Genomic DNA, 16,872 nt, shown 5'->3' on the forward strand with positions numbered 1-16,872 from the left:
TAACTCTGACTCTGTCGGGTAATTCTTCACTGTTTGAAGCGCATTATTTCCCATCAATTAAACTATCCCAGCATAAACATTAGAAGTTGGGCTTAGTCGAGTTCCTAATGTTCAACTCGATACCTAATATTGACGTACATAATAATAAATTTTACATCGCAAATCCAATTATCGACATACTTGTCGGGATCTACGAGATCGACGACATTGATAAATTTCTTCGCAAAGCTGTGCAGCCTCTCCGCACTAATAATAATAATAATATAATATTAAGTTTGAAACACCTTGCATTGTAGAATCAAGTGTTCCGAACCTATCGATTTTCGTCCGCAGAATTCTATCGGACGATTGTTGGGTTTTTCATAACGTACATTAGAGGTAAACGTTTCTCACAACTCTGACCTGCCCGTCAGTATTCTCAAGGTGAACGCTGTTTTTCTAGCAGTGCCGCCTGGATATAATTTCAATAATAAAATTATTGAAATTCCCTCTCACGTGATTTATGTTTTAATTACAAAAAAGTCTGTAAATTGTTTACAATTACGCATTGTCGATCAAGATGGAAATTTAATTAATTTTCTTGGTGAAGTCATAACCATCACAATATACTTCAAAAGCATATGATGGGAATTGTTTATAATTCAAAGAGTGGTAGGGGTTATATAAGCACTGAAAAATGCAAACCCACCATCAGTCATTTACTCAAATTAAAAACGTTAATACGGCTAACTCCAGTCATTAATCATCATCGGAAAGCGAAAGCTTTGACACGTCAAAGCATAAAGTTCCTAAAAAGTCTTGGGTTAAGAGTAGTTCCTGGTGGAAAATAAATTTCCTAATATTGTTTTGCTATTTTCAACGAAATAATTGCAAACATTCTAGAAATACAGTCATCTGTCGTCTTCGATGAATCCTTGGCTACATACATGTACATTATGAGATCCACGCTCATCAACCTTACACAAATTTATCGTTCAATAATAGTGACGATATTCAATTTCATCAATTCAACATTAAGACTTGTGTTTTATACCATCTTGCAACTTGTGACACATTTGTGGATGATTATTTAGCAAAAATAACAATTTGTTAACGAATACTAATTTTGTTAATAACACAGCTCCACAAAAAAAAATGAAAGTATTTTCCCCGATATCTGACTGTATGTTCTTTATGTTTTTGAGGTCGCTGAATCCGAATCCGGGGTCCGTTTGACTCCATCACGTCAGGGTTAAGGGCATTTGAAGGTCAAATTGCGAATCGACCCGTTAAAAAATTTTTAAAAAATTCATAATATATTTTTGGGATTCCTGATTCCAAATTCAATCTTTTTTGAACCTCAACATGTCAGAATCAAGGTCAAACGGAGGTCAAATCATTCAAATCGGATGATACAATATTTTTGACTCCAGATTCTGAAAGAGCAGAAAATTTTACGTCCGAATACGTAGTAACTTTTTTTTTAAACCGACTTCTGTAGGTCGCGTTGCGGTTATCCAAAATAAGACTTAGATATCTATTTTTGGAATCTGTTGGCAGCGGTTTTTTCCATGTGTTTGCATCCAGGACACCTCCCCGTGGTGACGGCGGGCAACGGAGTTGTCTCGCTATCCGGCAAAGTTCCTGGGTCATGATGCTCATGCCGTCATGGCAAACACACCAGAAAAACTTACGATGCAGGGGGTCGGAACCCCAGTATCGGCGGCTGGTCAGGGTGATAAAGCGGGCCCGCAGGCGTCGTCATCATGCGACCGTAGCTTTGTTAAGGTGGCTAACTTGGCCTTACCAAAGTATAAAGCTACAAGTATAGCCAGAACCTCTAGACATGAGCATGACAACCCGGAAAAACCAGATTATTTTTGTTACTTTTGTGCTGCATACGCACCACCATATAGCCGGAAAAATATCACTCGTGCTGTGCGTACTGCATACAGTTATTGTTTTTCATCAGAAATATTGAATCAAGATGAGAATTGGGTTCCACATGTCGTTTGTCTGCGCTGTCATAAAATGTTGCTGACATGTTATATGAAAAAGGACCTTTCAAAGTTGGAATACTCTGTATCAGTGACATGGAATATGACAGAAGCAAAACAAGACTGTTTCTTCTGCAATACCATTACTCACGGATACAATAGGAAAAATAAATCAAAAATCAAATATATTTTTACCGATAAAGTAATTCCAGCTGTTTTGATTTCAAAAAATAGTGGTAATACCAAGAATCCTGTTGTAGACGTCCTGGCCAATGAAGAAATAGGTACCGAAGAAGTACAAAGGTAAGTGACAGCGAGATAGAGACAGACAAAGGAAGTGAAAGTGTCGAAAACCAGGATGAAAGGAATAAGGAGCCTGCAAAATTTACGCAGAATAAATTGAGTAACTTAGGAAGAGAGTTAGGACTTTCAAAGGAAGCTCATGAACTTTTGGCTTCAAGGCTGAAACAAAAGAATCTTTTGGAAGAAGGTGTAAAGATTTCAATTTATAGGAACAGAGACCAAGAGTTTCGACGTTTCTTTACTAAAGATGATACAGTGGGATTGGTGTATTGCAATGTTATCAACGGACTTATAAATAGTTTCAAAGTTAATGTCTACAAGCCGAATGAGTGGATACTGTTTATAGATTCTTCTATTCGCAGTTTGAAAGTGATATTGCTCCACAATACGAATGTACTGGCTCCAATACCCACAGCTCACTCTACACTTCTCAAAGAATCTTACCAAAATATGATAATTGTTTTAGAAAAAATCAATTACAAAGAACATCAATGGAGAATCTGTGGTGACCTCAAAATCATTGGAATTCTTCTTGGGATGCAGAGCGGGAATATTAAATACCCTTGCTTCTTGTGCCTTTTTGACAGCAGGGATCGTCAAAATCACTACCTGGATCGTCCAACGTCATTCAGCCGCCTCTTGTAGATACATTAAAAATTTTAATTCCTCCACTGCATCTCAAACTTGGTTTTATGAAGCAATTTGTCAGAGCTCTAGATAAAGATGGAGATTGCTTTAGATATATAGTGAAAAAAATGCCCAAACTCGGTGAAGCCAAGCTAAAGGCAGGCATTTTTGATGGTCCACAGATCCGAACGCTCTTCAATGATCCCAATTTTACATCTCAAATGACAAATTTAGAGAAAGCGGCATGGACTAGCTTCCATGCAGTTTCTAAGTATTTTTTAGGGAACAATAAAAGTCCGAATTATAAAAAACTAGTAGGTGTTATGATTGAAAACTATAAGAATTTAGGATGTAATATGAGCATCAAATTGCATTTTGTAGACTATCATCTCGATTTCTTTCCAGAAAAATTAGGTGATTTCAGTGAAGAGCATGGAGAGAGATGTTATCAAAACATGAAAGATATGGAAAAGCGCTATCAAGGAACATGGGGTATAAATATGATGGCAGACTACTGCTGGAATTTAAAACGAGATATAGAAACAGTTCCAGTAACACCTAAAAGAAAACCATTACGTAGATCGTTTGAACAAAAGCAAGTCCGTTATCACAAACGGACATTAAATTAAACGGACATTACGATGTAGTAAAAAGGACTAGCTTCGTGATCAGTGACTCAAAAAACATGAAGATCAATTGTCTAAAGAACCAGAATTCTAATCTGCGTTCAATGTTCCGGCCAAAACTAGATATCCAAGTCTTATTTTGGATAACCGCAACGCGACCTACAGAAGTTGGTTTAAAAAAAAAGTTACTACGTATTCGGCCGTAAAATTTTCCGCTCTTTCAGAATCTGGAGTCAAAAATATTGTATCATCCGATTTGAATGATTTGACCTTCGTTTGACCTTGATTCTGACATGTTGAGGTTCAAAAAAGATTGAATTTGGAATCAGGAATCCCAAAAATATATTATGAATTTTTTTAAAATTTTTTAACGGGTCGATTCGCAATTTGACCTTCAAATGCCCTTAACCCTGACGTGATGGAGTCAAACGGACCCCGGATTCGGATTCAGCGACCTCAAAAACATAAACAACATACAGTCAGATATCGGGGAAAATACTTTCATTTTTTTTTGTGGAGCTGTGTAATGCCATTTGTTACATGTTTGAAGAAATTAGGTATGAGCTGAACACTATAGAAATAGATAAATGTAAGAATGTTGGTCTCACAACAGCTATGAAGAACTGGTTATCTCTCACTTCAAGTTAAACTTTGATTGCCGAAAATGCCGGATGTATAAATATAGAACAAGAAGACCGTAAAATAACTAATGCGAATGGCAACTTTGATTCCTCTGAGTTTCATACTTGGATCCACTGCGGACTAACGCAACGTGCTAGTGAATATGAAACACGAATTAATTCTCATAAGATCGAGTACCGATGTAAATACAGTTTATCAAACGAAGAAGACCGTCAACAACGTTGAAGCTTAGGAAGAATTCAAGATTGACGTAACACGTCTCAAATGGCTTCATGCCCTATTTGACTGCATCGAATGCGAAGAAAATACATCTACTCAACTTTCTAAAAAGCAAATGAAATATTTCAATGAGTGTTCGTAGTTGGGAACTCTACGAATATCCAGCGCTGCTTGCAAACATAAATCACGTCTGGACAGTTAAAACGACAAATCAGTTGGAGAAACCACACTTCGTCACCTTACAAAGAAGGTACCTCAACCCGAATTCACCGATTTTGATAATTCTTGTATATGTCGTAGTACATTAAAAAAGCAAGAGATTGGTATTTTTTTTGATCTTTTTTTTTGACTCTTTTTTTCTTTTTTTTTGACTCTTTCGAATTTTCCGTGATGATCGCAACCTGAGCTCTCTCTCTCTCTCTCTCTCTCTTTTCTTCTGCGCCATCTCGATCGCTCCAGCCGTCAGCTCAGCCCGTAAACAGCACCTCGAAAACAAAAACCAAGCATGAGTGTGCGTGCTACACGCACAAACTCTCAGCTTGGCGCGGCGCACGGATATTTGCGAGAGCCAAACGGACGAAATCGGCCTAGCCGAGATTCTCCGTTACAATATATATATATATATAAAAGTTTATATTTGTAAGTGTGCAGCACTCTATCAAAAAATTGGTATAAAGACAAATGAGTTAAAAGTAGTATCATGGAAGATAATACAGATTAGATATAAATTTCTCTTTTTATCGATTCTGTATAAAAATAAGATTTTTCACCATAAAGGGTTATAATAGGAATTCATATAAATTTTTCCAATTTATTTTCATTAGCAACGGGAGTTGCAATGCCTTTAATTTAATTAAAAACAAAGAAACTGTTTACCTTTATTTTCTTTCAAAACATAAACATCTGCTCAAAACTAAACTTATTTTCCACTGTGAAAATTCATGTCAATTTTTCAATTTTTCACCTATCAAAAATAGGGATTGCAATCCCCAAAAGTCAATGTCACCAGAATTGGTTATACTTTCGATAAGCAATATTACCCACTTGATTTTACTAAAAAATATTAGTTAGGAAAAAAGTTATTTAAATAAACTTGTTTTTGGGGGTAACTTTGGGGGTAGATTTTACCCTTTAAATGTGTTTTTAGAATATTTTTATTATAATAATATCTATAGAGCAGAAAAAATTAAAAAATTTTAATATCGCAAGTTCTAATTTTCATTAATAGAGGTAACTTTACCCTCGACAAATATTTTTTATTAAAAATGCTGGAAAACATAAGCTTATTTTTTCTATTTTCTTTCTAAATATAAAAATTTGGTTTTAAAATTTTTACTGCACAAAATTATGTCAATTTTTCAATTTTTCGTGTATTAGAAGTAGGGGTTGCAACCCCCAAAAGTTAAACACAAGAGTTTGTTTTACTTTTTATAAGGATTATTACCCATTTTGTGTTACTACAAAATATTGATTAGAAGAAAAGTTATTTGAAAAAATGTTTTTGGGGTGAACTTTGAGGGTGGATTTCACCCCTTAAACATGTTTTTCCGCCGATAAAAAAAATACCAATCTTTTGCTTTTTTAATGTACTACAACATATATAAGAATTATCAAAATCGGTGAGTTCCGATTGAGGTACCTTCCTTGTTAGCCTTCCAAGCTAATCGAAAAAATGAATCAAACTCTAACGCTAGTATATTTGATCATTGTAATATCAGAAATGTAAAACTGTACATCAACTCTCAGTTCTATCCATATGGCAATCTCAATATTGCTTTTAGTAAAAACCAGTACGCAATGTTGTACGATATTTATGCCAATTCTCAAAATGTATACTACGGTAAAGATGCCGAACTGATGCTAAAAAAAAATTCGAATATAAAAATTACATGCCACTCGTAGTGATTGATGTTCAAGACAAAACGAGTCATTGAAGAATGCTCCAGCAGATGTGCGCTTGGAGTTTGAAACCAGAGAAAATATTCCTGAACGCATGAAACTACAGGATATTGTTTTATTCTACACGATCGCATCGTTCAGTATAATTCGATAAATTGAGATGTGAAAAAACTTATTTAGGAGGTGGGAAGGGTATTAAAGAATGAACTCTTTCCTTAAGTAGCTCAGTAGCAACTTTCTATCACAATGGAGTACGTAGTGGATATGCAAGGATTCATGATGTCTGGGAAAACTTATGTTGTGAAAGAGTTAACGATACTTCTACTTACCTTCAACGAAGAACCACTCATACGCTTGTTTAAACGTCCCTTTCTATGGCGAAGACTAACAGAGAAATATAAGCGAAAAAATCTCTATATAGAACTTTACTATCATGAATCAACATGAAACTCTGGCTATTTTAAATATGAAGAGCATAAATTCATCATCACAGATACACTAAAAATGCCACAAAAAATTTTATTTCCGGAGATCTGAAAAAAAGAGTGGTTAAAATAATATGGCCTTTCAAAAAATTAAAATCAGTTACCGTATGCCCTAATCATAACGGCAAATATATAACGACATATGCACATAAAAACGTTAAATCAATGAAAAAGTCTTACATCGATGGTTTTTACATGGATTGGGAAGAGAGCGATGCAGTCGTTAAAGGATTTCTATAGTGTTTTTTTTAAAGTAGATAATTTGTAGAATAACATGTATTTTTAAGAACATATAGAATAAGATTTATTTTTATTAATAAAAAAATCTTTTTCAATTAATACAAAAAAATATTCTTTTATTTTTTATTAAACCATGAAAAAAAGCGAAATTCTTTGCTGACTCTGACGACGACAGCAGCACCAGCAGCAGTTCATCTTTTTAAAATAAATTTTGTATTTTTATCAATAAAATAATTTATACAACATAGAATTTAGATGAAAAAAAAAACGTTTATTTATTGTAGTTGAGGTGGTATATAATGATGACATGTGTACATATGATTATTAGTCCTTCTTTTCATTATTGAATTGCTGATAGCCTTTTTGTCCAGGAAAATTATTAGTATTGCTCGAAAATTTGGAAATAGTTTGTTTTCATGTCGATGATTGTTCTTTTCGTCTGGGTATTCTTCTAGAAAACGAGAGTACTTTACTTTAGGGTAGTGATCCATTTTATTGGAATACTGGTTGATGAATGATTCGATGAATTACGCTGTACTATTTATAGTAGCTTACAACCACGAAGGCAATAAATAAAAGAAAATGAGCAGGATTTTGTGTTGGATATTATTTTCATCTTGGTCTTCACAGGTACTTGCACTTTTTTTTATTAAATTATTTTCGGTAAGCGATACACATACACACACACAAATATGTTGAACTACAAAAAAATTCATCATTATGCACTATTAGTTATATTAGCGCTTGGGCCCTATACCAATTGTGTAGCTAATATATAATAATAACAATTTTCCGTGGTACTAGTGGCAGTGGCTCTAGTGATAAAACATTGGTCTGCGGATCCAGAGGACGCGAAATCGATCCCCCAACCTGTCCGTGCGTTCTTTTTTTAATAATAAAGCCTTTTTTGATACGTCATTTTAATTCAGTACGTCATTTAACGATATAAATAATTATTAAATAAATAAAATTTACTTTATTAAGTCTAAAAATTCATCACACATACATACACACAATGAACCAAAAGCGTGGAACACAAGGTACTGGCATCAGCTCAAGGAGTACATTAGCTGAGTAGGGAGGAGGGGACACAATGAACATAAAACGCACAGGCATCAGCTCAGGGAATACATCAGCTCAGTGAGCTGATACCCCCTGAGCTGGGGCCTCTCTAGTTTACCTACTTAGGTATGACAAAAACAAAAAAGTATGAACAAATAAAATAAATTTTCAAAAATGCTTATAACGAGTGAGAATCTTCCTCTTTATATCTCCCTCCCTCTCAGCAGACCTATAATTCTTGTTCCTTCTCTCTATATATTTTTCCTATGTATTTATTTTCACATCAGCATTAAACGTGGGTGCGGGAGAGCGCGAGAATCTCCGCGCTAATCATTGTTCCATTAGAGTGAAGGAGAGAGAGAGCACACACGGTTTTCGGTCAATTTTTCAGCTAAGCGGTGAAACACGAAGGAGTGGTAGAGAGAGAGCCCTCCCGTGAACGTCACAACAGGTTAGAGGATGGTATTGAGAGCCACGCGTTCGTTCGAGACACACATGCTAAGCTGATAAGCTCAGCGTTTTCTGCTGGTACATTGTTGCGATCATTGTCCTGCAACGTAAGCGACAGATTCTAGCGTAGGTACGGTGAGGTGATAGACCGTGTCAGCAGTTCAGACAGCAGCAGAGTGCTTCCTTTTTCCGTACAAGTGAGTGCACCGTCCGTTTTGTTGGATATCACTATGTACACTAGCGACGACATGCGTATCTAGCGAGCGCTACAACGAACGATACCAAAAGTCGACTATCGTGACTTTTCCGGTTACTATGCGAATACGCAATTACTGTAAATAATACCTCGAAGTATATGCCCCTCTCTCTCTGCATACGCTTCATCTCGCTCTCTCTCACTCTCTCGGTGAGTAGCAGCACACTGGTTTTTGAGGCGCTCTTCGTTTGTTAACATTTTCTTACTTTTGCCACTTCCTCGAGTGGCATATTTTTGCAGGTAAGTTCGTCCAGCTGGCCACACCGATTCCTGCTAAAAATTCTTGGCTTTTAGTCAATTTTTTGGCCAGTGGATGAATTATTTGCTTGCCAGGTTACAACAAAACCTTCATCAAATCTCCAACTTTAACGAGTTTTGAGCTACATATCTCTGTTAACAACGCTAACAATAACACAGACTCCACACCAGGACCACTACACTCTACACACTACACACCACACACCTTACTGCTTGCAACACTTTTAAAATTTTTACTGCTAAGTACCTGTATCAACAATTTTACCATTAATCCACATATTTCAATCTATTCGAAAAACTTCTCACTACCGGTGTTATTTCTTCGCTGCATTACATCTCATAACATAAATTATTCTTGTGTTTAGTCATCGCGATGGCTATTTTAATTTTATTTTTATTTCACATTATCTTGTTTAATTATATTTAATCTTAATTTTGATGTATTTTTCATCTAGCGCTATCTACACGTTAGACAATTTTAATTTTAATTTTAATTTTAATTTTATTCGATCGACTATATCAAATCGTGTTCCTTTTCTACAATTCATTTAATTTTTAATGTCATTCCCTGCGTTCGCTTCATCAATTATTTTTTCATTTCATTTTGCGTATGTGCTACTTATTTGTTTTTTGCGTTTTAGTCATTTTCAGGTTAATTTGTGAATCCCTTTACCGCCTCTTGTAAATGGTATCGTTTTACTCCCGAATCTCCCGTAAATTTTGATCATTATCTAACTTTTCTCAGTTCCTGTTTATGACTGGTCAGTGACTTAAATTTTCGCGTGAAATTCAAATTTTTCAATTTGTCGTATCAATCTGTCCTTTACAAATTATCTCTTATATTACAGTTTCTTATGAAGTTTTAAGACCCGGGGAGGAGAGATGGGAAACTTTTTGACACAATCTATGAATTTCTATTTTTTTCATAATTTGTTCTAAATTTCAAACTGCTCACTTTTATCAAATGGTCTTGTCTTTATGCGCTAAGTGTGGTGAAATACTGAGTAACCGGGGTGGCAATATCTCGCAGTGCGAGGCTTGTGATAGATTTTTCCATCAGCACTGTACTTAGTTGTGCGCAGCGACTCAACGGTGGCGCGTGACATTATTTTGGAGCGTTCTGGGAAGCTTACTGGGAAGACGACGAGAGATATCTTTAAATGTGGTTTGGGTAATCCCGTCTCCATCTGCCAACTGTTACCCCAGCCGATCCACAATCTTTTTGTGAAGGCGCTTGCGCGTAGTCGCGAGCTGGGTTTCGCGGGCTCTTTCGTCTTGAGTATGGTCATCCACATGCAGGAATACACGCGTTCCACCCCTATCCCTATAATGTCGGAGAGCGATCTTGACTGTTGTACGCCTTTGCTCCCGGTCAGCCTCCTGTCCCATCTGCTCCGCGCTCTACTGCCATGTCAGTGGCTGCCACCGCGATCGGCACTCGAGGACACGAACCGCTCAACCTCAACTTCGCGCCCCAGGTTGTCAAACAGCGACCCACTGCCGTCATCCCAAAAAAATCTGCTCCACAACTTAACATAACCGACGGTTGTTTTAGCCTAACAGTGTCTATTTTTCCAGCTCAGCTATCTGAAGCGGTCCCAAATCCATCTCCTCCAGTTTCTGGTCCATGATGCCAGCTAAGCCAGGACCATACCCCGCCCTCTGCTTCCTTCGTTATCAGCTACATCAGTATAAATAGATTAAATTCCCCCTGTCACTTTACTCTTCTCGAAGCACAAGCCTTTTCTATATATTTTGACGTCACAGCCATTACTGAAACCTTCTTCTCACCTGATATCTCTCACTCACACTTCTTCCTCCCCGATTTCAGTTTTTTTAGTTTTTTCAGACCGAATTGGAAAGCGGGTGGTGGGGTTGGCCTGTACGTCAGATCTCATCTTAAATTTAGTTTTCTAGTTACTTCAGATTCAGTTTTTGATAACACACCCAAATTCATCCTTAGCGAAATAAAGTCCAACAAGACCAAGCTTTTGATGGCAGTGGTATACAGACGTCCTTCTGCATGCTCTCCCACACATTTTTTCTACTGCCTGGCCACTTACCTCCCCCTGTACGGAAATGTCATCATTACTGGTGATTTTAACGCCGACCTGAGTTCTGGCTCTCTGCCTGATGCTCGAGCTTTGAGATTTGTTGTCGGCTTACACAACCTCCACATCGTATCCGCTGATCCCACACATCACTGTCTCGATATAAATCCCCCTTCCCATACTACAGTTAACCTCTTTATATAGTGAAAGATCCTAATGCCATCCAGAACTTTAGAAAATCCGATACTTCCTTTATTGCTGGCCATGATTTTATCTCGCTCACCTATAGTTTCACCACGAACAAGCACGTCACCAGAGTCATTAGGTCCCGCAGTTTAAATCGGGCAGACGAAGAGGCCTTAAATGAGACCATCAGCAGCCTTCTCTCGTGTCTGGTTGACTAATCTCCAGTACGATTGAAGCGCTCTTCGGACCCGCCGATGGATGCTGACCTGCATTTCCTTGACAACTCGGTGCACTCTCTTGTCGTACTGAAGTCCTTATAAAGTCCTTTGACGCGATAGCTCCTCTTAGGTACATCAAGTTGTCTTTTAGGCGTAAACCCTGGGTGACTCCGAGCATTCTCACTCTCGTGAAAAGGCGTGACGCTGCCCATAAACTGGTATCCTCCTCCCGTTCGGTCAGTGACGTCGCTGGGTATCGAAGACTTCGAAATGAAGTCTCAAATGCTCTCGACTCAGCAAAAAATTCCTGCATCTCAAGCAGGCTGTCCTCCGCAAGTACTAGTAAGGCCAGATGGAGCGAATTATGAAACTTAGGAGTCGCTAAGCGCGCTCTTCCATCCCCGTTTCGATCTTTTCCCCCAGTCGCACTAATCACCCACTTTGCCAACATAGTCAACTCGTCTCCTCCCATGACATGTGACTTTTTTGACGCTCTTTTAGCGAGTCCCCCAAGTGTTCCTCACGCCCACTCCCCAATCGAATTTCGTGAGATTAATAGCCAGGAGGTTATATATACACTAAACTCTTCCTCATCTAGAACATTCGGTCCCGATGGTTTGTCTGTCAAGATGCTTAAACTCGTCTCTTCTATTTCTCTCTCGTCTCTCACGTATCTTGTCAACAAATCATTATCGTGCGGCATTTTTCCGACCTCCTGGAAACGTTCTCTCATCATCCCTCTTGCCAAAGTACCTTTGCCCGGTCTTTTATCGGACATCATACCGATAGCAAGGTTATCCGAGGTATCAAAGGTGTTTGAGAGGCTCGTTCATGCACAACTTTCGTCCTATCTAGACTGCTGCAAGTTGCGTGATTCACAGCAGGCCGGTTTCGTGAGGTTTCACAGCACTCAAACTGCACTTCTGGGTGTTCTTGATGACATCCGCAGGGCCAGTGAGCAGCGTAAAATCACAATCCTTGTCCTGCTGGATTTTTCCAAGGCTTTTGACGTTATTCCCCATGGTCGTCTGATGGTCAAGCTCAGGGACCTATGCCTGTCTGTTACTGTTTTGAGATGGTTTTTTAGCTCTCTGACTGACAGGTTTCAGGCTGTTGTGGGGAAGGACGGCAGGGTATCGGACTGGCTCAGGGCTGCCACTGGAGCGCCGCAGGGTAATATTCTGGGACCATTGTTATTTGAAATTTATATCTCGGACCTGCCCTCTGTCCTCTCCTTCATGAATTATATGCTTTATTCCGAAGACATGCAGGTCTACCTTCACTGTCATCCCGACAGCCTTGCGGAGGCTTTAGAGAGGGTGCAGCTTGATGTACAGGCTATAGCAGACTAAGCCCTAAGAATCGGCATCTCTCTCAACCTCACCAAGACTAAGGTCATGATACTAGGCACCGAAGAGTACGTTAGGGCTATAAAATTGAACGACATCGCGAAAACCACCATTAACGAGATTCCACTCGATTATGTTACCAGTGCTAATAACCTGGGCGTAATACTGACTCCCACGCTAAATTGGTCCGAACATGTCAGAATCGTGACGAGAAGTGCATACGGCTCTCTGGCTTCACTCCGTTTCCACAGGAAATCTCTCTCAACTACCCTTAGAAAAGTTCTTGTCGAGCAGCTCATTTTCCCACATTTCGACTATCTCTCAGTGGTCTGTATTCAGTTCGATGGAGAGCGCTCGTCTAAGCTTCAAGTTGCCCAAAATGCCTGCGTACGCTTCGTTATAGGATGGATATCATATATACCTACTCTATCCCTAAATAGCCATATCACCCACCATAGATTAGCCCTAGACTGGCTATCACTTACCCCGAATAGGTATAGTGCCCTCGCCTTTCTGGCCTACTCTGCTGTGTCCAGAAAATCGCCACACTATCTAGCTAAAAACCTGTCAGTCCTGCTTGATAGTGTCATTATCCGGCGCTCCGGTCGCCATCCACAGTCGGCGTTTGAATACAAAGCCGCTCGAACTGAAGCCTGAAAACATTCTTTTGTGATCCTTGCACAGAGAATACTCAATTCATTGAGCGTGACCTTGTTCTCCACCGATCGAATCTCTGTCTTCGAGGATTAGACATGTGATCTGTTTTTGAATTATGAGGCTAGAGCATGGATTGAGAGGGCGACTCGCGAAAAACTAATGCCAGTGCCGGCACTATGCAATTACATTCGTGTACCAAACAAGGTCAATCCAGACGCGTTCTCCCAAAATTATCCATTCTCCCACAAATACCCTTCTATAGATCTTTGGTTCATTAAATAGCTAATTAAACTTGGTTGTTTTTTAGTCGAATGCACGTTGCTCCACTTTTACACCTCCCTCCTTTCAGTCCGTTTTCTGTAAAATAGGTGCCATCGCCCTTTTATTGCTTTTATTATTTTTATTTTTATTATTTTTTACTATTTTTCTTATTTTTATTATTCTTATTATTTTTATTATCTTTATTACTTTTATCTTCTTTATTATTTTTATAACTTTTATCATTTTTATTATTTTGCATCTTTTATTATTGTTATTTTTGTTGTTTTATCTGTTATTTTAATTATATTGTTGTTATATATTTTTATTTTACTATATTTTACATATTTTATTCTATTTTTCATTTTTATATACATATTCTGAGTCATCTTTCTGTTATTGCTATTGTAAACTCGCTGCTCATCGTACATACAATTCACGCATTTCATCTAAATTCATCTTCTTTAAAAAGTTAAATGCGTTAATATTTATTCTTACATATCTCCTTTTGTCATTTTAAAATTTTGTTATTGTTTGATTTGTATATTTTCTAAACTGCCAGATGGGGTTCTACCTCATTGGCGCAATAAACGAACTAATCTAATCTAATCTCACACATACTCCGTTTGCACCCCTTTATTTTGTTTATAAAAATATTGTACTCTCTCTTAATTCTCTTTCGATTTCTTTTGTATTTGCACTTAACTCTTCGCATTCCCAATCCTTTTTTACTACGTTGCAGCTTGAAATTTTGCGTTTTCAGCTACGATAATATGATGCACGACAGCCTCCCCATGGCCTCAGCATGGCCCACTTCGTATCAGAGTGTTTTCTCCTGACGATCAATCAAAATCATTTATAAATTATAGCAGGTACATTTCGTCTCCTGAATCACCGTTATAAACTAAAATATAAATTTTACCATCAAGAAATAATATGTTTGAAAAAAGTTATCATGCGATTTTAAATGGCTCATCTTGAATGCTTTTTTTTAATTTCATCTTCTAATTTTCATATCGATAGTATTAAATAAGTTATGATATAGTATAATAGTTATGATTTAATAATATAATTGAGTGACTAAAGACCGTTATTTGAAATGTGTCTATAGGCAATTGGCGAAGAATTAAAAAATAAATAGATCTTTATACAATAGTTGGTACCAAATGAAGCAACTAATGGAATCAGGTAGCCACGCAGAAAGTTGCCTGGGGCGCCAAAAAGATAGCAGCTGATTGCCGGTACTTGAGTAATGAGCGAATCCCGGCATCTTCGCTCGGTCTCCGATTTATACGCAGCCGATGAAATAGAGGTTCTCCTCCTTGAGGAGATTCGCGACCTGGAGCCTCCACTAGCCGCCTATTCACGTCCTGAAGATATTCAGGACTTTGAAATAGGTGAGTTTATTTTATTGTAGATATAAATTTAAGCACTTATTTGTAAAATCATTAACAAAATATTTTTCACACTTTTTGCATATTATTTTTTTACAATACTGACGTTTAAATTCTCTAGACTTAATATATAATGCATTAAGTCTCAATTTTCTTATATATTTACTAGTCGCTGTTTCAGCCGTTTACAAGTCAAGCAATGATATAAAAACAAATTACTGTTTTCTATAACGCCATTTGCCAATACTTCAATAAACTAGTTCACGAATATATCCAATTTAGATAAGTTCATTGAATTATATACACATGGCACAATTAAAAATAGTAGTTGCTTTCATATCATTGCTGATAACTTGAATTTGGCTGAAGCAGCGAATACCCAGAAAATAAGAAAATTCACAGACATGACGAATTGTTATGTATTCTGTATGTGGAAGCTAATTTACGCGTAAATTAAATCAGTACCAATATAGAAAACAGAGTTTGAGTATGTTGAAAGTAATTTAAATTATGATATAAATTATCTTCTTAAAAATGCAAAACAATCAAAGACATAAGTTTTAATTGTCGAAAAGTTCTTAGTCAAATTTCTACTTAAGTTCTCATCTAAGAACTTATGCCATATAATAATTTAATTTCGCGCTAGTATATCTTATATATAAATTTCATAATTCTCGTCCCCTTGGCTGTCTTACAATCTGGGTAATACCGAAGGCTGAAACCCAACATGTCGCATTTCGTGCATTGCAGGAGTTTCAAGTAGTCATTGTACCACCGTGATGCTTGGGCCGATTTGGCTTTGGTATTGCCTTCATTAACCGGCCTACTTCCTTTGTTGGCGGCTGGCTTGTTCTTGGTACTGCTATTGCATGATCTGTCTGAGGGCTGCTCGATCTGCTCTGTCAATACCGGGGAGATCGATTTACTGGCGGCCACCGCCACCTACGGAGCTGCTGGTGAGTTTCTTACTTCCTTAACTTCGGTAGTCGAAGCCGAAACTTGATATTTCTTGTCTTGAATCCCACTAAAAGATGGTCGGTTAGCTTAATCAGGAAATAGAATAGCTCAGGGCACTAGAAGGATTCTCTTTTGAGAAGCACATGCAAGGTTGTTTTGTATCTCCGTTACTAGATTACTCAACTCTCTTACTGAAATCAGTTCCTTTTGATATAGTTTTATATCTTTGATAGGAGTTTGGTATACATTAACTCCAGAAGTTCTATTGTTAGCATCGAAGGGTGAATCTTATTGACCATCGCATTGTCTGGAACTTTGTCAGATATATTTTTATTAGATCATCTAGAACCTGGTACTTGGTGTGGGCTTCTCTTTTTGACCTTTACTGCTACTAGACGCTCATGCTAAACGTATGAATTCTCCGATATTCTGCACGAAGTTTTCGTAGAAGATTTAGTCCCTGTTGTTATTCCCGTACCATACTTGGGCTAAGTCTGTCAGTACGTTTTACAATCCAAGCAATATCTTTCCAACTCTGAACGTATATTCTTGATCACCATATAAAAGCTCGCTTTTGATTTTGAACAGGATCGAACATATAACGTTAGCTTTATGAAATTTTATTCGCCACAATCGAATTTCAATGCGTTTTTCTGATTTTTTAGATTTCATGTCTTTACCTCGCATTCGTACGTTCTTAAAAATAACATTTTTAAATCGCGTTGATTTTTTTATAAAATCATTTTAATATAAAAAAAA

General features: G+C 37.5%; 1 protein-coding gene across 6 annotated transcripts in view; it reads left to right on the forward strand.

Moving 5' to 3' along the window:
- LOC131675359 (uncharacterized) overlaps window positions 1–16,872 on the forward strand; it is a 376,622-nt gene that overhangs the window by 76,822 nt on the left and 282,928 nt on the right. For 5 of the 6 annotated variants that reach the window (XM_058954315.1, XM_058954314.1, XM_058954311.1 and 2 more), the window contains exon 2: window positions 14,874–15,159. In XM_058954315.1, coding sequence (XP_058810298.1) covers window positions 15,015–15,159 — 145 coding nt within the window. In that variant the 5' untranslated portion in view covers window positions 14,874–15,014. Of the gene's footprint in view, window positions 1–14,873; window positions 15,160–15,906; window positions 16,113–16,872 lie in introns of those variants that run through there. The other variant, XM_058954317.1, reaches the window with a different exon arrangement.

The sequence above is a fragment of the Phymastichus coffea genome, unplaced genomic scaffold (genome assembly GCF_024137745.1).
Source record: "Phymastichus coffea isolate CEN01 unplaced genomic scaffold, Cenicafe_Pcof_1.1 PCOF00020, whole genome shotgun sequence".
NCBI lineage: Eukaryota > Metazoa > Arthropoda > Insecta > Hymenoptera > Eulophidae > Phymastichus > Phymastichus coffea.